At 53.5% G+C, this 25058-nt stretch overlaps 1 protein-coding gene across 1 annotated transcript in view; it reads left to right on the top strand.

Moving 5' to 3' along the window:
• PRKCA (protein kinase C alpha) overlaps nt 1-25058 on the top strand; it is a 339371-nt gene that overhangs the window by 279459 nt on the left and 34854 nt on the right. Inside the window, exons 9-13 of the mRNA XM_037493515.2 lie at nt 10235-10366; nt 11128-11301; nt 12321-12412; nt 14795-14857; nt 15734-15872. Of these exons, the coding sequence (XP_037349412.2) occupies nt 10235-10366; nt 11128-11301; nt 12321-12412; nt 14795-14857; nt 15734-15872 (600 nt within the window). The remainder of the gene's footprint in view (nt 1-10234; nt 10367-11127; nt 11302-12320; nt 12413-14794; nt 14858-15733; nt 15873-25058) is intronic.

Raw genomic sequence — 25058 nt, 5'->3', positions numbered from 1 at the left:
TCCCCACCGAGATCCATGAACTAAGGTGCAGCCTGTCAGGACCTGCCTAGCAGGTGGGACAGATAACCACAGATTAACCTAAACCTGTGTCAGCAATCACTGGACAAGTCTGGGAGGTGGGGCGATGGGGGTTGGGGGTAGGCTGACCACCCACATCTTAGCCCCCCGAGGTGTGCACACTCGGCTGGAAAGGAACCCAGCCTTTGTGTTTCCCATGTTGGGCAAAGCGCTGATGTGTCACAGGCCCACACGTCTCCTTCCAGTGTAGTTCAGTTGCCATGACAACAGAGGCCTGCTGGCTCCCTGTGCGTTTGTTTCAACAGTGGCAACAGCCTAAGTGAATATATCCATGAAAACATATCTCATTAAGAAAGTGGCTGAATGTGATTTCCCTTAAATTTTTGCTGCTTTGATGAAGCGTTTCATTCACCCCTTTGGCTGCGAAACAATTCTTGGCTGTATGAGCAGCCTCTCAAGCACGTGGGAGAGGCCGAGCAGGGAGATCGTTTACTCCCAGGGCATCTGAGGTTAATTGTTGATGGTCTGGTAGGTTAACAAGGAGAGGTGGACGTTTTATTTAAATCTAACTGCAAATGAGGATGGATGGCTTGAACTCCTGCAAGGCACCCGAGCTTTTCGGAATAAGGTCTTGTTGGAACACAGCACGCCCATTCATTCATGAGCTTTCAGTATTTGCCTTGCAAAGCTCAAAATATTTACTGTCTGGCCCTTTATGGAAAAAAAAAATTGCCTTCTCTTGATACAGGAGGATGAGTAGTGAATCCAAAGACCAGAGATCTGGATTCAGAGCCCCAGAAAGGAAAATTGATTTTGACACATCACTCGGGACATTCAGTGTCCTCCTCTGTAATGCTGGCGGCCTTGATTAGCTTATCTCCAAGTTCCCTGCAAAAACTCCCAGCTCTTTTACCGCTGGGCTGGTAGGGATTACATCCCAGGCAGGGACTCCAAGCACAGGAATAATCCTGTGTGGGGTGGCCCAGGGTTCTGCTCTAAGGGTCAGTGTAGAGGACAGTGGTGTCCCCCGACCCCTCTCCCAGTGCAGCCACGGCCTGGCTGCAGGAAGTGGAGTTAGACCTTAGACCTTTCGCCCGCATCTCCGCCAGGGCCGGTCAGCCCTTCCTGAGGACCCTGTCTGGCTGAGAGTCTCTGGTTCCAAGCAGCTCCCCACAGCTGCCACCCAAGAACAAGGGCTGTGCCCGGGACTCGAGTCTCCAGGAAAACCCAGGCTGGCAGGTGTGGGCCCCTGGTATGGGAGACTCACCCCGCCTGCCTCCAGATGCTGGTGCATTGTGTAGCCCAGAAACTGCAGCTAGAGGACGTGAAGTGCCTCGGGGGCTTTATTTACCTAAGAATTGCTGTTAAAACTCCCCATACAAATGATGATCCCCTCCAAGCCCACTCTCCCTATTGTGGAAGTAAAGGTTTGCCGTCTGACTCTAAACCACATACATGAAGCAGAATCTGAAAAAGTGTTACTAGAAATTCCAACCATGCATTCGACACACGATGTAACAGGAACTGAGCTCCTGCCTTCACTCTGGGTACCCCCCCCCTTTCCTCTCCCTCTCTGTGGCCAGATGAAAATGCATTTGCAGTGACCGTTCCTCCTGCCCAAGCTGTCCCCCACCAGGAATCCATCCTGGGAAGGTCGGGGGTGTGCATGGAGACTAGGACTACCAAAGTGCTCATCTGCACGTTATTGGAAACTGAAAATTGGAAACACTTGGTGTCCCACATTGGGGGGACAGTTAGACTGGGAGGGTGTCTCCAAAATCACACAGCAGGAGAGGCTTCTCAAAGTTCATATCCTACAAAGGGGCAAAGCAGGGTAGAAACAGTGTAATTCTGTGGATGTCAAATAAGAAGAGGTCACGAAAAGGGATTAGCATAGCCACCAAGATGCTAGCGATGAGTAACTCTAGGTGATAAAATTAGGAATGTTAATTTTATTATTTTTTTCCATCCCTATTCAATTTTCTACAAATGAATAGGTATTGCTTTTATAATAGGAAGCAGCACTGTTGTAGAAAATATTGAAAAGCCATAATTCTGTCTTTGAAAAAAAATGTTACATTAGAATTGTTTCCTGAATACACATCCCTTCATTCATCCTAAAATATTTGAGAACCACGTGCCCGGGGCTCTGTCTGGGCACTGGAGGTCACCAGGGAGCAGAGCAGAAAAGGAAGGAGGGAACAGGAGGGAAGGACGTGCTCGGGACGTGCTCGGTGATGAGAAGGCAAGGGGCGGGCGGGGGCATCGCCAGTCTGTGCTGAAGTGGGGGGGGGTGAGAGGGATTAGTGCCTCCCTGCAGAGGTGGGAGAGCACCCCACGCCCTCGGGGTCAGAGGAAGCAGAGTGCAGAGCCCTCGGGCTGCCAGATGCTGGGCATGATCCAGAAAATGAAAAATTACTTAGCCTAACAACGGCAGGCATTTTATTTGCTCTGGCTGTGCTACCCAGGAGGCTGTCATGCCTATTAAGTAGCATCAGCCGAACGCGTTGCCCGGTTACTGAGTGGGAGATGATTGATGTGGTGACTCGTGGCTGGTTAGAAGCCCGCAAGCTGTGCTGGGCTAATGGCGGCGTTGAAAATGCCCTCCCCGCTCCTCTATGGCTTCCTTCGCCGAAACCACTCCATCTCTCTTAACTGACGTCACCGTGGGCGCGAGAGAACGTTCTACCTCGAGGTGAGCTGTGTCTCTGAGCGAGGTCTGGGCGATAGAAGACATAGCCGTTCCCCATGCCTGGTCTGTGGCGGCCCCCACACCCCTTCAGGCTCATGTTGCCCAGGTGTTCAGACACACCTGTGTTCAGACACACCTGCCTGTGGACACTTCATTCAAAGAAAATGCATGCGAGAAATCCACAGCTGTTCATGGACGCCTCCAGTTGGTCTTTGCTGGTCTCTCCGCGCTTGGAGTCTTACGAGTGGAAAGAACCTTCTATTGTTGGGTTCATCTCTCTACACTTTGCAAGTACTTTTGATCAATTTGCCCGTCACTTTCTGTTGTGTTAGGCGAGACAGTATTTTTGAACACATGCCCAGGTAGCTGAGAACAGCCATGTGAGCTGGGGCACGTCACTGGCCTTCAGGCGCGCTTCAGAGGGCCCCCCGACGGCTTGGGGATGAAGGGCACTGGGGGACTTGGGGTTGTAGTTAAAGCTCTGCCTTCTTGCTCTCGATGAGTTTTGGACTTGGGATCCTCCTGAAGAAGTCAGCCCCCCTGGGAGAACTGCTCGGCGGGGTGTGACTGTGCTAAGGCCTGCAGTCATGAGTGTACGTCCTGCCGCCACCCACAATCGCCACATTCAGAACTCGGGCTTCGCAGCCACCCATGCTGCTCCCATGAACCACTGGACACAATGGCCCTGGCGGTCAGCGGGCAGATCTCAGCATACATGGTCCAACCTGAGAGAAACAGCAGCTCTGCCATCCCACCCCTCGTGGCTGCTGGCGGTGGGCACACCCTCCTCTCAGGATGAACTTGAAAACCCCCCAAAGAGTGAGCTGAAGAGGGAAAGCTTCTCAGGCACGGCTGGCTGGTCACACATGGCCACGCCACAACCCGCTTTGGCCAGACCTGGGGTTTGCGGTGCTTCGCTGCACATTGTGTGGTGCCTTTTCCAGAAACACCCCAGGAGAAGTCTTATAACTCATGAGCGCCTCCCAAGGCTGCAAACTGCGATGACTTTACAAGAATGTATCAGCTGGGCAAGATGACACTTGTGTCTTATGTTAGTAAATTCGGGGGGGGGGGTGGGGGGAGGGGGTTGGGGGAGGTGGAAGGCGAGAGTACCTCCTTCCTCACTACCTGCCCATCGAGTTAGAGCGTGATGCCAGGCCTGGGCTGACGCCAGTGTGCCGTCTTTCAAGGAACCTGAAAATCCTGGACTCCGAATTGTTTAATCGGAGCTAAAAAAGCTATGCTGTTTGAGGCTAATTTTTAAAAACAGCATGCTACGATTTCAGCACCAAAGGTCTCTCTGTTCTGTTTACAACACTATATACTTAGTTTCCAGTTTTATTCTCTTTTTTCAACACTTGATGCCATTTTAGTAAGTGAAGGCCTTTTCCTGCGCAGCCCGGGAGGGGGTTATAGATGTGCTCTGGAAACGGGGTAAGCAGCTGGAGCAGAGCCCCATCTCCTCTCCTCACCAGGAGGGCGTGATGCCTGGAAGGCCCCGGGGATGTGCCTCAGCCTCCCCCTCCCGGGTCCCAAGCACCTGGCTGCAGCCTCGATATGTGTCTGTGGCGGCGCTGGGGATTTCTGGCCTGAGTCAACCCTGTGGAACCTGAGCCAGGCAATCCTGTGGCTGCTCACGGAGGCCTTCAGTCCGCAGTCCAGGAGCAGGGGGTGCCAGGGACATGCAAACTGTGTCTCCTTCCTGGGGCAAAGGGAGGAAGACAGGATGAGGTGCTGCGAGAGGGGCTGTTGCAAAGGACTCCCCCAGCAGAGTTCAGGGACACAGAGGTCCTGCTCCCACCTTACCACAGATGAGGAACCTGAGGCTCAGAGAGGCAGTGTAACCTGCCCTGAGTCACACAGCAAATCAGAGAAGCCCGATTTGGTCATTGCATTCCATGTGCAGGGTTTTTTCTGGAGTTGTCTACTGATTTACAGGACATTTTAAAATTGCTGAAGATGGAGAAAATCTCAGGGACTGTTGACCCTGAAGGAAGCATTTGAACTTAGTGAACATTCTTAGATCGGCACATCTCAAACCTAAGTCACTTGAATGATTTAAGGGAATCACTTGAGGGTCTTTTTAAAAAATGTGTGTTCTGACTCAGAGGATCAGGGATGTGGCTCGAGAGTGTCGTTTCTGATGAGCCTCCAGATGATGCCAAAGGGGGTTCCACGGACCACACTTTGAGTAGCAGTGTCATAGACCACAGAGCCTTTGCACTGCAAGTTCTTTGCAGAAAGGCTGCTTATGTGTCTGAGCAAGAACTCAGTGCCAGGACCCCTCTAGGCCCTCCTGAGGAAACAGGTGAATACGAAGACCCCACGAGAGGTATCAAGCACTGAGTGGGCCCCTGCTCTCTGCTCACTCAGGAATCAGAGCAGGGAGGCATTGCAGCAGCGGGTGGAGCGCCGCCAGCCATGGATCTCCGTCCGTCTACCACCGCTTGGCACTTGCTCCATCCACTCACTTTGCATGGCTGCTGGGAACAAGCGGGGTGGCCTGCGGGATTGGGATGGTCAGCCAGGAGCCCTGACAATGGACTGACAGGTGCCTTCACCCCCAGCTCCAGTCTTGACTCTCCTCCGACTGTCCGTCATCGCCCGCTCCCCCATCTGCGCCGACTGACTTCCCGTTTGCTCACAGGCCCCCCAGGGCCCTGGCTGTGCCAGGCCGTGTTTGCATTGCTAGAGTAAAGGACACCAGTGCGCTTATTCTTATGCCTCCTCGGGCTTTCGGAAATCTGCGCAGTTAGGCTGTCGGCTTCAGCTTGATCCCTGGACATATATTGATGTTATTTGCACAACTGGTGAAGTCTGAATTTCTTTCATGACAACCAGGGTTATGTCAACAATACACGAGCCCGGAAGGACAGGTCTCTTGTTCTTGCTGGGAGACCCATAGCCAAAAGCCCACTTAAAACTCAAAAGAAATAAATTCTCGGCTCAGGGCTTCTTGGCTGCCTCTCGTCAGGGCTCCCAGCGGGTCTCGAGCAGGCGGGAGGGTCCCTGCAGAGAATTTTTCCAACGTAGGTTTCAGCTTGCTGGCCCAGCTCACTAGCACAGGAGGCTCCTGGGGAGCTGGGGGGTCACTTGTGGCCCCACCTCCCTAAGGACAGGGAGCCCGCCTCTGGTTGTCCTGGCATGACCAGCTCTGACTGTGTAGATCATCTGATGCACACAGACTCGGGTGATCCCGACAGCAGCTTCGTCTGAGGTCATGTCCACGTCTGCAGGACCAGCAACGGCTGCAAGTGGACTGTACCGTTTACAATCTGTCGTCTTCACATCCCATCCATCCCAGCGTTTAACGGGATGAACACGCACTTTCAAGTGAATGAACCAACGAAGAAATGAATGAAGTAGACATTTAGTGAGTGTGGGTGCTTGGTCTAGACAGACAAGTGTGCGGGGACTGAGGCCCCCCCTTCCAGGGCCTCAGTCTAGTAAGGAAGATGGATCAGGAAATCCAGGAAGAAGGTACATGTGCTTTCTTGTTTAGGTGCCCCAGAAGCCAACTCTGCTCAGGTTTTGAGAACAAGGAGTTCACTTGGGAAAGAATCCCAAGAGGCCGTGGAATAATGGGCATTAGCCCAGGGAAGGTGTGTTAGTTACCCGGCCCATTCCAGGGAAACAGTGGATGTGACTGGGTGGGGCTGCAGCCTGGGCCTTCCCGGCTGGCTCTGCAGGGGAGGCTGGAGCAGATCCCAGAGAGCCTCTGGGCACACGGGCTGCAGAGCCGAAAGCCCATGTGATGAACACGAAGGGACAGGATGCAGGTCTGGAGACAAGGAGGCCAGTCCTGGCTTGTACAGCTCCCACCTGGCAGACCTCTGCCTTCCCTGCCCTCAGGCCCCCTCAGACCCCCAGAACACAGCTGCAGGGGGTCCACTAGCTGTCTCCTCCAATTTCATTATTTGGTTGACTCATGTGGAGAGAGGGGCTTGGAAAGGACCTCTGAGCTTGGAAGAGCATGGAATTTTCTGCTTCTGCAAACTCGGCGTCAGAGATGACTCCTTGCTATGCAGCATCAGGCCTGCAGGTGGCAGCAGGGAGATGTCGGGGAGGCCAGTTCTACGGGGAAAAGTGGCAGAAAGGTGCCCTGGTCAGCAGGATGGAGGGCCAGGAAGGCCCAGGGCTCTGATTTCCTGGATGACTTGGGCTGAGGGGGGCCCCCAGGTGCCTGAGGAAGCCAGCCCTGAGATGGTGCATGCAGCCAGGGCCACCCCCTTCCCACCCCTGCCCTCCCTCTACCAGCCCCATGAGCCCAGCTCTGCTCTTGGCTAAAATGACCAGGAATGGAATCTGCCTGGCCGGGCCGGGAGCGGGGGCTTCCTCTGTCCAGCTTTGCCTCCTTCCTCCCAGACTCAGACTGATGGCAGCCCAGAGTCTGAGGCTCATGCTCTTTGGCATTTACACCCCTGTAGCCTGACTGGGGAAGAGCTTGTCCCTATAACTTAGACTAAGGTCCTAGATCAGAGTCATGGAGCACCCCCGGCAATGGCCCCCACTGAAGGCGTAGAGGTGCAAGAAGCACACACCCGCCTGCCTCCCACCCCTCCTCTGCTGTCTGTTGGGCCGTCAAAGGGATGCCAGTGAGCCTGCAAGATCTTGCCAGGACCCAGGGGCCACAGGCGCTGGTGGCTGCAGGGCTCACCACCCCCCAAGGGGAAGAGGCTCAGGCAGTTTCCAGCACCTCAGAGCATGAGTCCTAGAAGTTACGGTGAAGACTCGGGAAATATCTATCTCTTTGTGCCCCTGCCTGTAACCCCTTTCCTTATAAATCAGAGCAGAATGGCCTGGCGCCATCCTCATCTCCAGCCTGAACTTCTGATGGTTCGGTCACATCTCGATACAAGCCAGGAGTCAGCCCTGGCAGCTGTTTGGGGGATGAGGCTGGGCTCGCACTGGGGGGCTCTGGTTAAGTCCTACTTCTTCCTCACAAGTCTCTCCAAGCCCCTTCCCATCCTCCGTCAATGGGGAGGCCAGGGACAGTTCAGGGGCCGTCTCTAGAGCCCCAGTGTCTCTAGTGGCCCCAAGGTCCCGTGTTTCCCGCCACGCACTGCCAGCAGGAGAATAGCATGCCTGGGTTAAATACTTTCAGCCTCAGAGCAAAAATGCCGGGGTCTCTTCTCCCATATTTTCCCATCGCTGGGTACACGGTGCTGTGTCCACGAGAGCCAGCATTCAAGCTCTGAGACTTGATCCCTGTGACACCCAGTTCTTTTTATCTGAGAAAAGCCTCACCCAACAGTAGCACAGCACCTGATGAACACATTCCGGCTTCCTGTCTTTATCCCGCTGTTGACTTAAAAAAGTTGAGCCACACTAAAGTCAGCCAGTAGATTAAAGTCAAGACTGAGGCCTTGAACCCGGGAGAAACTCCAGAGAGCCTGGAGAAGCTGTCTGAATTGGGGGCGCACCGTGAGAATTGGATCCTGTCTGCAAGGAACAGGTTTCATACTTTCAAGGATTTTTACAGAGAAAGGCCAGGGGTGTACAGTTACTGTAGGATTCAATGTTGCCTGTGTGTTGAGGACGGGAGGGTTGTTAACAGTGACCCTCGTGGGGCCTCCCTGGTGGCCTACGGGTTCAGTCTCAGCACTAGCACCGCTGCGGCCTACGTTTCATCCCCGTCCAGGGAGCTACCCACATGGCGCAGCAGACCTCTCCTGTCTCCCTGCTGCTCCCCTCAGCAGTGTATTTCAGCAGATCTGCCTGTTCTGTTCCCCACTCTGTCTCTGGTGAATCCTCTAGCCCCTGACCACACCTCTGGCCTACACCTCAGTTCTTCTATGCATAAATAAATAAATCTTTTTTTTTTTTTAAAGTGACCCTCACTACTTCGAGCCTTGTTGTCTAGAAAGTGAGCTTTTCCATATTGCCATCAACTTCTAGCTGTCCTGTTTTTTTAATTACTGATTTACTTGGAAACTGTCCAGCTGAGCCTGGCTCCCTGGCTTATGCCCCTTACTTGACCAGGGAGATCGTGGCCCTTTTTAATTTATACCTTCAACCAAATCACGGCATCCACCTCCAGGCCAAGCGCTGTGTTGGGGCTGCTGATCTCGAGGTGGGGCAGGCTCAGGCTGCCAGTGCCAGCTGGCACTTTGTGGGGTGGAAGGATGCCACAGCTCAGGGGCAGTGTGGACGGGCCTCCAGAGCCTTCTCTGCTCTAAAAAAAAAATATGGCAAACCCAACTCCCCGCCCAGAAGCTCAGAAGGAATCTTGCCAGCAATTCGATCACCTAGTAAAGCTCCTTAGTGCTGTCTTCTCAGAGCCACGTTGGCTTGAGGGGGTCCAGGCACCAGCCGCACTTCATCTGGCCTGCTGCATGGGGCAGTGCACCCTCCCCTTATGTGTTTCCGCAGCCAGATAGTCTGCTCTCGGACTCAGGGCCGCGGGGTTCAGCCGACCCGGCCCCTGGCCTCCTAGCCTCAACTCCCACACTGGCTCCTCCGCTTTCTCTGTGGGCTCCTGGGCTGGCTGTCGACGTGTTTCCATGTGATCCTCCTGTTTGGCCTTTTCTGCTGAGCCTCTGTCTCCCACCGTCTGTCGACTGCGACCCCCAGGGGAGGAACGAGGGTAGTGTCTCTCCATGTGGCATGAGCCCAGTTTACAAAACACCTGCGGGTAACTCACCTGGCACTGACCAAGTATCCTCAGGCTCAAAGGGATCTCACTGTGTTCCACAGGGTACCCCACTCTGGTGCACATCACTATTTGTTTGGGGGAGTTCAGTTCTTGATTTCAAAAAAACAAAAAACAAAGCCAAGAAAAACATCTCTGTTCTTGTTGTGCCTTGTAAAGAAGCAATAGGGCCTCCCTGGTGGCGCAAGGAGTTAAGCACCTCACTATGAAGCAATCTGCAGTCTCTGCAGCACGAGTTCCATCCCTGGCCAGGGAGCAACCCACATGGCACGGCAGACCTCTCCTGACTCGCCCGCTGCTCCCCTCAGCAGTGTATTTCCATCGATCTGCCTGTTCTGTTCCCCACTGTGTCTCTGGTGAATCCTCTCATCCTCACCTCTGGCCTGTACCCCAGTTCTTTATGCATAAATAAATAAATATTTTTTAAAAATAGTGATAAATCACTCCAACTTGCCACTGGAGGGGTTCCTCTCCAGAGAACACTGCTCCGCCATTTTAGGTGAGCACCAGTTTCCTTGAGGCAGAGTCCTTTTAAATTCACCCCTAAGAAAAGCATCACACAGTTTCCCTGGATTATCATGTCCACTGCCAGAGGCCCCACTTTCCCCACATTTGCTCTTACCCCCCCAAGCCAGGGCCAGCCCTGGGCTGAGCCTCAGGACTTGGTTCGTGGATCACTCCATGGAGAGCAGCTGGCCGTGGGCAAAGGCGGGCTTGGCTCCTCTGGGAAGGCCGGCCTCGGGGGAGGACAGCCTCATCCCCTGCACCCCACCTTCTGGCTCCTGTGGCCTTGGCTTCCTTACAGCGCCCTGTCCCCACCACCTCTTCCCTGGAAGGAAACTGACTGCTTTCACCGTGTGCTTGTTGTTTAGAAAGCCAAGCTCGGCCCGGCTGGTAACAAGGTGATCACGCCTTCCGAGAGACAACCTTCCAACAACCTGGACCGGGTGAAGCTCACCGACTTCAATTTCCTCATGGTGCTGGGGAAGGGGAGCTTTGGAAAGGTAAGGGCTGGCACCCGGGGCCTGGCTTTGGCGGGCAGTGTTGGGGGGGGCCGTCCTCCCGGGGGTGTCCAGCGCAGCCCCTTGGGTTCCTGCTCGCTGTCCACCTGCCTCAGTTGTCTCCCACGTCATTTCATTAAAAATAGGGCCTGGGGGTGTCCCCGTAGCTGTGTTCAGAGCAGGGGAGTGCTCCAGGAGGGTGGGGTGAATAATTGCTGCCCCTAAGGGCTAAATTGTAACTTGTGGTAAGCAAATGTGGAAAGCAAAGGCAGGCTCTGGGAGATACTGAGCTGGGGCTACTTTTGTTCTAACCCCAGATCTCATGACAGATCCAGGAAACGGATTCATTTTGATCTTATCTTTTTTTTCTTTTTGGTCTGGGCTCCTGGCTCATGAGGAGCTTGTAGAGTCGTGCCCATTCCGCTCTAACGATGCTGCTGTAAAACGTGCAGGGTTCCAGGCCACGCCGGACATGTGGCATGTCCCCCTTAGCAGCCACACTAGCGCCACCGTGTGGCAAGAATCTCCACAGCATGTAAATCTTGCCAGCCCGGAAGCAGCCCAGCGCTAGGGGGATTTCATATGCGGTGACCTTGCAGGGTTTCAAATTTTGCACCTAAAGTGGAACTTTACGAATAGCCTTAAATCGCCCATTTACAAACTTGCATGCAGTTTCTCAACGGTCACCCTGCCCAGGTCCTCCCCCACCTCCCCAAGTACCAATGTGAACTTAGAAGCTCTCCGGGTGTCCTCCCGTGCCTCAGGTGATGCTGGCTGACAGGAAGGGGACGGAAGAACTGTATGCCATCAAAATCCTGAAGAAGGACGTGGTCATTCAAGATGACGACGTGGAGTGCACCATGGTGGAGAAGCGCGTCCTGGCCCTGCTGGACAAGCCCCCGTTCCTGACGCAGCTCCACTCCTGCTTCCAGACAGTGGTGAGGCCCCGGGTCGTGTCGCTGGCCCGGCATACAGGTGCCCTCAGGAGCTGTCCCCACACCCCAGTGCTCACAGGGCAGCCTCCCTGCCATGGAGAAGGCTGGAGGAGGAAGGCCTGACTCGGGGCCACTCAGCTGTGGATTCTCCTCTGCTGAGCAGAGGTGCCTGGACAACCTCTCACTGGTGGGGTACTTGCAAATGGCCTGCAAGAAATATAAACATTTATTTCTAGTGAGGTGCTCCCAGAGATAGGCCTGCCCCTCCTGGAGACTGTCTTTTTTAAGCTGTGACTCAATCATTGGCAGCTATATTTGTTACTGTTATGATTATTGCTATTTTCAACTTCTCCTTGGTCAGAAATTGCCTTTCTGTTTTATGTCCGTCTTTGCAATCTCCTGGGAGGCACCCTCAGAGCTTGTGGATTTCAGAACCTCCAAGTGACAACGCAGCCACACAGTGTCGGGATAGACAGTGGCTACAGAGCCGGGCGCCAGCCCCCAAGGGTCAGCCTAGTGCTGGCAGTGTAGATAGTCAGCTCCCTGCTCCCGACAGCTCCTAAGTAGCTCTGGGGAAAGAGCAATGTGCTAGAAGGAGAGCCACATCCTCAAGTCCCAGCCCAAACCCTGCATCCCTGGCTATACTGATTAAACTCCGGAAAATTACAAAGCAGGGGAAACTAAGTTTCATAGCAAGAAAGTTAGAGATGGAAACTGTGTGTAGGAACAGGGCAGGAAAGTGGGGGCCCATTACTGAAATGGGGGGCATCCGTAACCAGGGTAGGGGGGAGGGCGGGCATGTTGGCAGCGAGTTAGGTGATGACCTTGTGCTCCACAGGCCCCGGGGGAATAAGGCTAATTACTTGTTCTTTTGGGGGAAAAAATATTTGAAGAACTCTACCCAGCAGCCCTGCCAGTGCAGCCCACATTTTACTAATGAGAAAGCACCACAGTCCCTACGGAGGGCAGGGGACCCCAAGCCCATGCAGAAGCCCTGCTCATCTGTCCACCTTGGCCTTCAGGACCGGCTGTACTTTGTCATGGAGTATGTCAACGGTGGGGACCTGATGTACCACATTCAGCAAGTAGGAAAATTCAAGGAACCACAAGCAGTGTGAGTATATCTTTCAAGTCCCTTAATTTGGGCAGCGCAGAACCCCCAGCCAGGAACCGATGCTGGGTGAAATGGAAGGCGAGGCGCTGCCCAATTTGGGGTTGAGTGCGGTGACCTGGGGGAGGCATTTTTATTAGCAGGGTCCCTCTCGATGTTCCCTAAGGAGAGCTTTATCCTACTTCTGGTAAATTGGAGATGCTGGTGTGTCCCTTTGTCACCCATGCCTGCCTCGTTGACCAAGTCCTCATTGGTTGCACCACTGGTCCTTGCACACCCACAGGCAGCAGATGTGGGAGCGTGGAGGAATGAGGGCTCCCCACCTTGGGACTTGGCGAAGTCTCTTGACAACTAGACTGCGTTGCCATGACTTTAGAGGTGGCACAGGAAACCACACAAACCCAAAGGGGATTCCAAGGGGATTCCCATCCTCAAAATTTCCAGCCCAAAGGTGCAGGGGGGTAACTTGAGATCTGGGATGTGAGGGGGCTGGCAGGGGATCCAGGTTCAGAACCCGATGGGGCGCCTGGTGGGCAGCAGGGAAGGCTGGAAGGCAGTGGAGGGGCTGACGTCGTGAGCTTGAGCATTCCCAGCATGCCCTGGTCAAGGAGAACAGTGCAGTGTGGGAGGCTGGAGGCTAGTGCAGGGGGTGAGGATCTATGTAGAGAAAGAGTGAAGCTTTTATTAGGACTTGACCTTGGAGCCAGCAACGAGAAGATGTATTTGAGGCCCATTCTGGAGAAGGAAACAGCTTGGTGACTATGGAAGTGAGAGGAGAGAGGCCACTTTAGGTGATGCTGCCTCATTTTAGGTTTGGGGGGGGGTTGCCTCCCAGGTGGTTTGAGGAAAGAACTGTGAGCTTTAAAGGCCCCACTGGGAAGCGCCATGGGTGCCAGAGCAGGAGAGACACAGTCCGGACAGTCACCCATCCAGAGGGCACCAATTTGATATCTGAAAAATCATCCCACTTTTCGGGGGCCAGGAAGTCAACAGCAGCAAATCGAAGCAAATAGCTATTTCCTTCCCTAAATGAGGATGCACCGCAGGCATGCAACCTGATGAATCAACTTAGCAAATGTTAATAGGATTCTAGCCGACATGCTGTCTACAAGATAAAGCTGAAAGATTTTTGGTGTGGTGGGATAATCTGTCCTGGGGGACATTCACTGAAGGCAGAATAGGAAATTCTTTGGTAGCTGACTTAAAAATTGTGAAAGGCCATTTTTCTGATTGTTTTCACTTTTGCATTTTCAGAAAGACTCACCCTTCTTCCCTCACTTGGGTCGTTCATGATAAAGGATTAAGCTGTTTGGAGTATAAAATAACGCTTGCTAGGACACAACTGTCGAGACCCAGTAGCAGACTAGAAACCCTGTAGGTTAGGAGGGCTGTAAAGACGGCTCGTCTGACTCTCTGTCTTCCTGTTTGCATTGCAGAATGCTAAAAAAGTTTTATTTTTAAAATACAGGAAGCATGAAAAGTGATATCAAAGTGGCCTGCAAGCCCATCTCTCCTTCCCCTGCCTGACCTCTCCTGCCAGCTGGGAGGTGGTCTTGCTGTTAAGGATTTGGTCCTGACCATTGGCGCTTTCTTCTCTGCCCAAGTACATGGACACACTTATTTTAAATCTCCTGGGTATGAGGTTGGCTCAGGCACAGTCTTGTGCCTCCTCAGACTTCAAAGACCACTAAACGCTCTGCAAGGTTTAAAACATCCTTCAGCGTTTATTCTGAGCTTCAGATCTTAGCCGATGGACAGTTTTGTTGGAATGGAAGTCACTGCTTTTTATTATGAATTATGTAAAAGGGCAGGGGTCACAGTGTGTGCCCCATTATCCCAGCAGGAGGGGGGGGGGATAAGTCAACCAGCTGGAGAGTTTATCACACGTTCCTTTGTCTTCAAGGGAATGATTGTGTTTTCCATCACCAATGTTTTCTGTCTTTGAATAGGAAAATGAGATTTTTCTCCACCCAACCACAGTCCTGACTTGGAAGAGTTTAAAGATAGCCGAAAGATCATATTAGATTGCATTAGAAATGCTATAGAAATTCTAATATAATTAGGCTGTATGAGAAATGTCTTTGTGAGTAATAAATTACCTACTTACCTGTCCCGGGAAAACAAAAAGCACTTGTTTCCGGTAATAAGCCCATCGCATTGGGTTTTTTTTTTAGCTGCGCTGTTCATTGGTATAACAAATGGCATAGAGTTGGTATAACAAATGGCATAGAGAAGGGGGTAGCGTTGGAAGAGCACTGCAGGGTGAGTGCTCGCCACTAATCCTGGAGTTTTCCCTCCTTTAACCTCTTCAACCCCTGACCTCCACAGTAAAAGTATCCAGGAGTCCAAAGAATCCAGAAACCTGAGGAGTGTTTTCTTTTGCAGATTCTATGCGGCAGAGATTTCCATTGGGTTGTTCTTCCTTCATAAACGAGGAATCATTTATAGGTGCGTATGGGCGCTCGGCCACCGGTGGCGCTGGTGAGAGTTTTGCTAAACCTCAGGACCCTCTGGACGTGTGATTCTGTGATGGGGACTTCAACCTGGAGTTGATAAACCCCCAAGGGAACAAAGACCTGCAAGGACCCACCTTTCTCTGCAGCCTCCAGGCAAACCAGAACCACCTTCTGATTCCTGGACCTCGAAAGATTTTATATCGCACAAGAAAACATGCTTTTCTTCTCCCCGCTGACAGCTCCTTCCTCTGCCTTTTATTTGGATCAGAGGTCTAGGAGTAAGGGGAGTGGAATTTCTGTTATAGATGCTCAGCAGGGAAACATGGGGAACTAGCAGAGGCAGATTGAGTTAAATTCTTCCAGTTGGTGGCTACAGTGAAAGGCTGATGCCCAAGAATGAAGACTGTCTCCCAGTATTAACTAAAGGGTAATTAAAAGGACACACGGCACTAAGCAGAGTGGAAGGAACATGTGTATGGCCCAATGAGATTGTTCTAAACCTTTGACTTTGCAAAACTTGTCAGGTGTCAGATCCTCCATGTGGGTGCTCATAAATGATGGGGTCTCCCAGACCTGAAGTCTAAGCTATTGTGACTTGAATACACAGCCATGGTTGGGAATTACTAGTTCACCTGCTTAGTCATTCATTCGGTATGAATTTATTGAGCGCCTACTGTATCCTAGGCACTCCATTAGGAGATCTTAAAAACACCAACGCCACAATCATCCCTGGCCCCTGCTCTTCGGGGGCTTACAGTTAATGTGACATTGAAACAGTGGCAGGTGAACGCACCTCTGGCCCAGTAGATCCAGAGCACACCCTGTGGCGTAGTGGGAAGGACACTGATGGCATCTCGATTCCCCACAGGGACCTGAAGTTAGATAATGTCATGCTGGATTCGGAGGGACACATTAAGATTGCCGACTTTGGGATGTGCAAGGAGCACATGATGGATGGAGTCACAACCCGGACCTTCTGCGGGACTCCAGATTACATCGCCCCTGAGGTAGGGACCCCCGTTCTCCTTGTTTTCTAGTACAGTGTTTGCAAAAACTGCCGCCCCCAGCCCTCAAGTGCCTAGAGGCAAATGAGCCGCCAGGAGCCAGGACCAGCAAATAGACTAGACTGGAGTATTCATAGCGCTCATGCCCGTGGTCAGGCTGCATCTTGCTTGGTGGCGCTCACGTCCTTGTGTGCACATGTGAGTGAGCTGGTTGCATGGAACAAATGTATTTCTCTTTTTCAAAAAGGTTTATTTATTTATGCAAACAAGAGCTGGGGTGCAGGCCAGAGGTGCGGGGCATGAGGATCCACCAGAGACAGAGTGGGGAACAGAAAAGGCAGATTGACTGAAATACACTGCTGAGGGGAGCAGCAGGCGAGTCAGGAGAGGTCTGCTGCGCCATGTGGGTCACCTCCCTGGCCGGGGATCGAACTCATGCTGCAGTGGCTGGTGATAGCTTCATAATGCTGAGACTTAACCCCTTGTGCCACCAGGGAGGCCCCAGGAACAATGTATTTCTTACATGGCGATGTCAAAACAATTTCAGAAACACTGCTGAGCAGGGAAGGGGGTCTTGCTCGTGAAAGCATCTCATATGGGAAATCAAGTCAGGTGGTGCTTGCTCTGGTGGCTCTTTACCAAGATCGGAGGGTCAGTGGTCTGAATGGTACCTTGGGATTGCTGGTGGTGCTTAATCTGGGAGGACCAGATGGGTGTGTGAGAAGCTAAGTGGTTCCAAGATCTGTGTTTATAGCGGTGGCCACAGTTTGGTCTTCATGACAACCCAGAGTGAGTCATTTTCTTCCTGTTCTAAATATGACGTTTCTACACACCAAGGACAGAGAGGCTGTAAGCCTGGGTCACTGCGTAGCTACTTCTTGGCCACACTCAGGTTGTGGATGAAGCGCTCTTTCCCCAACTGAGCTCCAGGCAGCAAAGTGGAAAGTGATGGATTCAAAATTAGGCCATGCAGCGGCTCTGGGTAGAGGTCTCATGCTCACTGTGGGCAGCTTTTATTGGTTGGCTGGTAGGTGGGTGGATAGATGGATGGATGGATGGATGGATGGATGGATGGATGGATGGATGGATGGATGGATCCACCATATTGCCTAATGTATTTATCCCGAAAGCAGTCATTCTGGTGGAAAACACACAACTAAGAAATCTGACCACATGAGCTTCCACCTACAATCTGTTATGTACAGGCTGTGGGGATGCAGCAAGTTATTCACCCCTGAAGAAAATCGGGGATAATCACATCCTCCTGTAGAATGCTCAGAGGATGAAAGTGCCCAGCATTTTGTACCTTAGGGAGAGGGTTCGAGGACCCCACCCTGTGAGATTATGTTCCCAGGATGACATGGCCAGCCCCCTACAGGCGTTTGGGACTTCTGGAGGGGGTGCAACCTGCTGGCGATTTGACTGTGACCCAGTGAGAATGGTTGTGGGATTCTGACCCCAAGGACTGTCAGATAATAAATGGGTACTACTGGAATCTCCTAAGTTTGCAGTTATTTGTTACAGCAGCAATAGGAGGCTAATATAGTGAGGAACACGGAAGAAAAAACAACAGACTTCAGTTATTTGGAAGGTGTCATCCATGTGGCCGCCGTCTTGGGCAACATCGGATGACTGAGGTGGTGCTGGGCACGGGAAGCTATCCGTTTGATCAGCAGAGGCTGGGTCAAACGGGGAAGCTCAACACCACCTTAATTCCTGAAAACCTGCCATTCCCTGTCACCGAACATTTATAGCACCTGGTGGGTGTTGCATGGAGCTGGCTCAGCTCATAATCACAAACTGCTCCATAGTGTCAGTCAAAGTCTGAATACATCCTGCATCGGGAGGCTGTGGTTTTCACAGCACGATCTCTATTCTTCGTGTTTGAAAAACATGACTATTTTAGCTTACACTATGCCTGGACATACCAAGATGTGAATTCTTTTGGGGGGAAAAAGTAAGTTTTGTATCAAGGTAAGATGTCTTTACCCTGACATTCCAAATTTTAGTTTCTTCTTTGAATGTCCTCAGTCTATGTTTCCACACTGTCCAGGGACATACCAAACTGACAGCTCTTCACAATGGGGAACGCTGGTGACCTTGAACCCTCTCCCTAAGGTCCCAAACACCAGATTGGGCACTTTCATCCTCTGAGCAATTCTACAGGTGGATGTGATTATCCCCGACTCCCTTCAGGGGTGAATAACTTGCTTGCGTTCCCACAGCCTGTACATAATAAGAGTCTGGATGGAAGCTCACGTGGTCAGATATCTAATTTGTGTTTTCCACCGGAATGTATGGGACTGGCCATGTCATCTTGGGAACACACTCTCAGAAGGTGGGGTCTTGAGAATACCTGTCAGAGAGACGGTTTCTGGGAACACAGCGGCAGAGAAAGGGATACTGGGAACACAGCAGCGAAGAGAGGGGTGCTGGGAGAGAGAGGGCAGAGAGAGGGGAGCTGGGAACACAGCGCAAAGAGAGGGATACATGGAAAACTGGGTTGCTTGATCCACAGGCTAATATGCTCTGGCCCTAAACACGCTCCATGTTTGCAAGTCTTCCTTCCTCAATACAAGGGGCATCCGCCATTTACTGAATGTCTCCTGCACGCTGAGCACCTTCTAGGCTTGCCCTCAGTCCTCCTGACAGACCTCATCCAGAGCATCGCATCAGGTCTTTGCTGGGGGAGGTGCTGAGGCCAAGGCCACATCCTAAAAAATGCCAAGTCTGCCGCTTCCTGACCTTCACCCTGCCCTCTGTTCCATCCTGAGTTGCCCTCATGCTGGGGGTGCCCCCTGCGTGCTCCATGCCTCCTGGGCCCAGCCCGGCACCACAGGGAACAGAGGGGCCCTGCCAGCGAGGTGGGCACAGCTTAGGGAACATGGCATGTTGCAAACCAGCAGGAACCAGAATCTGTGCTTATATTCCATTGATTTTCATGGGAAAATTAAGTTGTACTGCTTTGGAAGCTCCATCAATTATAACATTAGGTGGTCTCACCCTTTGCTGGCATTTTCAAAAAGGTCCGGGGATTTGGCACACGGAGCTGCAGGAGTAATTGCGGTGCAGCGGGGGGTTGTCAGGGTTCAAGGTTTCTGCACATGCTCAGAGGTTAGACTAATTCCGCCCTCTGTGTAAATCTTCCTGTCAGGCAGAGGCAAAATAATTATCGTAGGTGGCATTTTCCTTAATAGGCAAAGCGAGGCTTAAATATTTATGGCTGCTGGCTCAAAAACCTTGAAATGAATTAATACTATGGCATCTCCTTACTGGGCACAGGTGCACTAAGGTGGAAACTGTCACTAACAGATGTGATTTGGGAGTCGATGGGACCCCACGGAAGGGGCGCTGATCAGAAGTCTCCCCTGAAGCCGATGGGGAGGGTCCTCTTTGCTTTGACATGGAAAGAATTCAGGGTCAGGGAGAGTCCTTGGGAAGTCGGAACAGGTGCCTCCCCCAGATTTAATCCTCCATCTGAGGGCCTCCCTGGTGGCGCAGCGGTTGAGCGCTGGGTTGCGAAGCTGCCCGCGGCCTCTGCGACGCCGGTTCGATCCCCGGCTGCTCCCCGGCCACCAGAGGAGGGTCCCACATGGCGCGCAGACCTCTCCTGCCGCCCGCTGCTCCCCTCAGCAGTGTACTTCAGTCCTTCTGCCTGCTCTGCTCCCGCTCTGACTCTGGTGAATTCTCTCAACCTCCCGCGCTTCTGACTGTACCCAGTGCTTGTATAAACAAACAAACAAATAAATAAATAAATAAATAAAACATGCCTCTATTAAAAAAAAAAAAAGAAAAAAAATCCTCCATCTGAAAGTCAGTAATTTAGGGTGCGTGAGATGGTGGCAGCCCAAGCATCTCCCGGCAGCCAAGAGCCAGACTCCCAGTGGGCACTGCCCGCTTCTCCCTGGAAGAAAGAGAAGCAGCAGGGAGTGTGTGCCCTGGATGGGCCTCCTCCAAGTAGCTTCTGCTGCCGTGGGAGTGAAGCTTCTTTTAAACGTGCCTTTCAAATACTCTCCTCGCAGCCTTGCTGGGGCGGAGGGCGCGCGGAGATGGCACACACATGCACAGTGGTGACGGCCTGCTCTGCCCGAGCGCCCTGGGCCCATCCTCGGTGGGTCAAAGTGAGTGACTTGCCTAAGGCCACTTGCCCAAGCTGCTCATAGACCCAGGGGAGGCGCAGAGCCCAGACAGCCTGACCCCAGAGCCCAGATACTCTGCCCACTCATTGCGCTCTCTCCAGAGAGAGGAGAAAACTCGCTGAGTGGAGGGGCCGTAAAAATGGCCTTTGAGAGATGGCACAGACCATCTCTCCCTTGGTGTCTCCTAAGAAAAGCTGGATTCGGCCCGAGTCGCACCCAGGCCTTCTCTCCTCTCAGAGCTTGTATCTCAGAGCAGGCTGGTCCCGTGGAGGCCAAGAGTGAACCAGCCACATGTAAGCCCCTCACCCACACGTGGCATCCATCAGGCGGGCATTCAAAAAGTGTCCAAAGGGGGAGCGCAGAGAGAGCCTCTTGGGCACACAGACCGTGAGAAATGGGCTCCTGCAGCCCAGGAGAGACATGGGTTTGGAGACGTGGCCGAGAGAATTCCCCTGGGCGAGAACAGAGGGCACGTCTACCATGGGGGAAACCCCAGGGGAGAGGTTTGCGGGCACACTTGCCCCCGCACCAGCTGGCCAAAGGCGATGTGCAAGTTCCTGTGACTGTTGGGGGGCTGGGCGAGTTCAGGAAGCTGGAGACCTATCCCGGGGGGCTCTCATTTCAGTCTTGTGGGGAGGCCAGCCATGACTGCAGCCCCAGCCTGCCTGCTTGCGTGAAATTGCTCAAAGCCGGCCCTGATATACGTTAGGAGAAAAGTGTACAGCCAGATTCAGGGGGTCACCAGCTGTAATCTCTCTTCTGGAGGGGGGTCAAGTGTCACATGTGGGGAAACCACTTGTTAGGGGTGGGAAGAACAAAACTAAGGGGTGTCCCGAAAGGGAGAAGAACCAGGGAGCTGTGAGTCGCGGGGACCAGGAAGGTCAGTGTTGATGAACTCAGAGGAGGGGGGCATGTGGGGGTCAAGGAGATGGAGGGGGAGGGGAGGGGCCCAGCCTCGGGCACCAGCCAGCCCTGAGTGCCTGGAGGCCCAGAATGGGGCATGGCTCAGCAGCCAGGGCGGGCCCCCCTCTCTGGCGCCTCCATGGTCAGTGGAAGGACAGAAGGTGGGCAGTCGCCCCAGGAAGGCGAGAGGAAAGGGGCATTGTTTCAGGGTATTTCTAGGCCAAAGGGAAAATGCCCAGAGAGGGAAAGGCAAACAGGAGAGAGCGAACAGTCCCCCCAGGAGGGAGCCTCAGGGGGACACAGAAGAAGGGGGTCGGTGGCGGGAGAGCTGGAGCCCCTCTCCGGCTGGCCTGCACCTGCAGGGGGCGGGGCATGCACCTGGGGTGGGTGCTGGTGTGCAGAAGTAGGTGGGGAGGGCGGGGGTGAGGAACAGAAGAGAGGGGGGTGCAGGTCTCCCCCGAGTCTGGGAAGCGGGAGGTGGGAAAGCTGGCGACCCCCACTCAGTACCTCAGCAGGACAGGGTGTCCCCGGCCCAGGGAGAATGGGGGTGCTGCGCACTGCCGCCCGGCCAGCTGAGGCCATCAGCGGGTCTCCTGGAGAGACTGGCCAGGTGGTGGGAACAGGTGAGGGATGCAGAAAGGGGGCCCATGTCTCTCAAAATAGAATTGAGGGGTGGGGTCCTCGGGAGTCCAGAGAGCCCTTCAGCCAGAGGAGGGGAGGCGGGAGGGGCGAGAGTGACAGAAGCAGGACCGGGACCCCATCGGGGCTGGCGGGGCTGCATTTCTGAACTAGGGGAAGCCGAGGTCTTGCAGTGGCCCAAGACCCTTTGTTGTCTGATCCCCGCTCCCCCGTTCCCCCCCCACCTTACCCCACCACCCTCCCCCCATGTCTCTCAATCAGCTGCTCCGACTTCTTTGCCTCTCCTCAAACCTGCCAGCCGCCCCCAGAGCTCGGCTCTCCTGATGCCCCCTCCTCGGGGGTCCTTCCCCAGTGTCAAAGTGTCACCTCAGGGGGCAACTTCCCTGGGGACCCTGTGAGAACTGCGGCCCTCAGGCCTGCTCCAGCCCTCGCTCCCCCCACTCATGCTGTGCCCTTCGCTCGGCATCTGTCCTTCCGTCACTGCCCAGCCCCTGGCCCAGGTCCTGGGGTATCTGGGCTCCCGGGATCCCCGTGGAAGAGGAGGAGACCTGGAGCTAGACCAGAGCTGGGGGCCAGGATCTGGGAGGAGGTGTCGAAGGAGACTCCCAAGGCTGTCATGGCGAGGCTGGTGGCTCAGGACAGAGGGCACCCTGCAGGGGCCCCCAGTCTCTGAGGGTGGAGAGCCCATCCCCCAGCTCCCCCATACAGCCCGAGGTGCCTCCAAAGCGACATCCCCAGAGACTGTTCAGGCCTCTGGGGAAAGGGCTGGAGAGAGAAGATAAGAGGATCTAAAAGTTAAATGAGAAGCAGCCAGGGGGTGGGTGCCCAGCGCAGGCAGGCAGGCCGGCAGCACCGCCCGAGAGAGAAGACAGGAGGGAAGGGAAAGGCACTTGACTGAAGAAGAGAGTGATAAATGGGGGTGGTGAGTCCTCCATCAAAGGCCAGTCCCCCCTTGAGGGCCAAGGTCCACTGGCTCCTACAGAGCGAGACACAGTGACGCAGCTGCTAGCTCTCCAAGAAGTGCTTAAGAGCCAAGCCAGGCCTTCCCGTGGGTTCTCCCTTCGGTTGGGTCACTCTCCCCAGATCCCTGCTCAGGATTGTGTTGGGTTTATTCTCTCATCTATTGTCACCTGCCCGCGGCTCTTCTACCACCCCGTAATTCCCCATTTGGCCCTGTTCTCAGGAGCAGGGGGCGCCCCACGACATTGTGCTCCAGGCCTTCCTCAGACCCGCTGACTCAGACCCTTCCCCCAGAAATAAGCCCCCCTTGTGGACTAGCTGACCCAGACCCAGGGCCGAGCGCCTCCCTCACTCGACCCGTTAATCTCAGTCGCTTCTGCAGACTTGGCGCCATGGGCTCGATGTCCCGGATGATGTGGACATTGGTTCGAGTGTCCCTGAGCCCATTCAAGGTTATGCTGGGCCTTGAGCCCAGGCTGGTCTGCTGGCTCCCAGCAGTGGCTGTTCTCCTGACACAGTTCACGGCTCAGTGGCCCCCAGAGAAGGCATCACCCCACAAAGGCAGACATGCTGCTCCCATAAACCCAGGCCTAATAATGCACCGGTTGGTTTTCCCTCCTGCATTTTGGTTGGTCTTTTATCTGGAGACCAAGGGGGTCCAGTTTCTGAATTCATTTTCTCCTTTTACTTTGCAAAAGTGCCTGAGCACGGGGTGGGATAGGTATCTCCAGAGAGGGGGACCCCATCTGTTCACCTCCTGCTGTGGACTGTCACTTACATCTTTTAGCATGTTCAAGTCCTACCATAGTCCTCAGGTGAGAGCAATTAGCCTGTTTTCCAGACAAGAAAAAGGGGACCTGGTGAGAGCAGAGAGGTCACCTATCTGTGGCTCCTGGGCAGCTGGGGTGCTGGCAGCCTGCAGGCCTGCGGCCCTAATGCCATCGGTGGTCACTGTGAGACCACCCAGTTCTGGAAAATCTTTTCTTCTGGCTAATAAAGCTCTTACAGGCACAAGACGTATTCCTAACCCCTTGCTCATCCTTGCACCACACAAGTAGTTCCTTTGCTCAGAAGCAGGGGTAACATTTTGAACACTCAGCTCCTGAGATAATGAGGATTCCCAAGGGGGGCACCACCCCAAGCCACAAATCCTGCCCTGCTTTACCCCAGCACCTGCCAGTCAGAGACACCAGTGAAGTGGGCTGAGCTGGAGAGAGACTGGAAGTCAGGGCACCTGTTCCCAGATGGGCCCAGCCCACTCTACTGTAGACTCAACATCCACCCCCAAAGGGAACTTCCTGATTCTGGGAACTTTTCCCTTGTCGTTATGTGGTGAACTCCAGTGCTAGTTCTGCTCTTCTAAGAAGTTGGGGTAACATCCAATAAATGCATATAAACATAGCATGGAGGAGGGAGGCAGCTTGGCCCACAGAGAGCTCAGCTTGAGGCCCTCCGTGCATGTCTGTTGTTAGTGGGCAGTTGTTTCAGCTCTTGTTGCTGGGGAGCTACCCCAAAACTCAGTAAAATAAAACAGCCCCGCCATGCTGTGACTCTGGAGCCAGAACTTAGGGCAGGACTCAATAGCTGGCTCCTCACACCAGCAGGCATGCTGGCGGCCACAGCTTTGCCGGCACTGGAAGATCCAAGATGGCCCCAAGCTGTGGGCTGTGGACCAAGACCCTGCCAGTTCTCCTCTGCTTGGTCTGTCTCTCTACCCAGTCCCTCATCTTTTAGTGGGTTGTTAAGAGCTTCTTATCGTGGTGACTGACTCCCAAGAGGGCCAAAACAGAAGCCATAAGGCCCCTGGAACTTAACTTCCACCACATACTGTAGGTCAAAGCAGTCCCAGAGCCAACCCAGTTTCTAGGGGAGGCGATAGAGCTGCATCTTGTGGGGAGTGACGTTGTCCTGCTACAAGAGGGTGGCCAGGGCGGGCGGGCCTGCAGCCATTCTGGGGATGTCATCTTTGGAGGAAGATGATTTTGAGCTGTGTTGGCCAATGGAAGGATCTTTAGCACAGCACCCCAAAAGGGAGACTCTCAGGGGTCCAGGGACTCAGGCAAAGAGGGACCTCTGTCCTGTGCTTTAGAACTGGGATTAGCCGGCTTTTACTGCCAAGGGCTAGATGGTAAATATTTTAGACTTTGCCTTAATCTAAATTTTAGATTTTACCAAGAGGCAAACTTAAGCAACTATTCTTGCCAAAAAGACTAATAGTTTCCATTTAAAAATGTAAAAACTGTGCTTAGCTCACAGCTGTACACAAACAGGAGGCGAACTGGATTTAGCCTGCAGGCGTTACTTTGCCATCCCCAATTTCTGAGGCTTCTCCTCAGGCCTCCTCCAGCCTTAGCACCCCTTATAGGTTAGGGGGCTTAGGGCCAAAGGGAGGTACTGCTTGGAGCCTGAGAACTCCCTTCCAGAGGCTACATGGGCTTCTTCCCAGCATCCATTCCTCCTTGGGACACCACCTGGTGGTGGGTGTCATCCCCTGTCCTGTGGAGACATCACTGGGCAGCTGTTTGCAGAGGACAGTGCAACAGAGCTG

The sequence above is a fragment of the Talpa occidentalis genome, unplaced genomic scaffold (assembly GCF_014898055.3).
Source record: "Talpa occidentalis isolate TD23 unplaced genomic scaffold, MPIMG_talOcc4v2.1 talOcc4.7, whole genome shotgun sequence".
NCBI lineage: Eukaryota > Metazoa > Chordata > Mammalia > Eulipotyphla > Talpidae > Talpa > Talpa occidentalis.
This window is presented reverse-complemented; position numbering and strand designations above follow the sequence as displayed.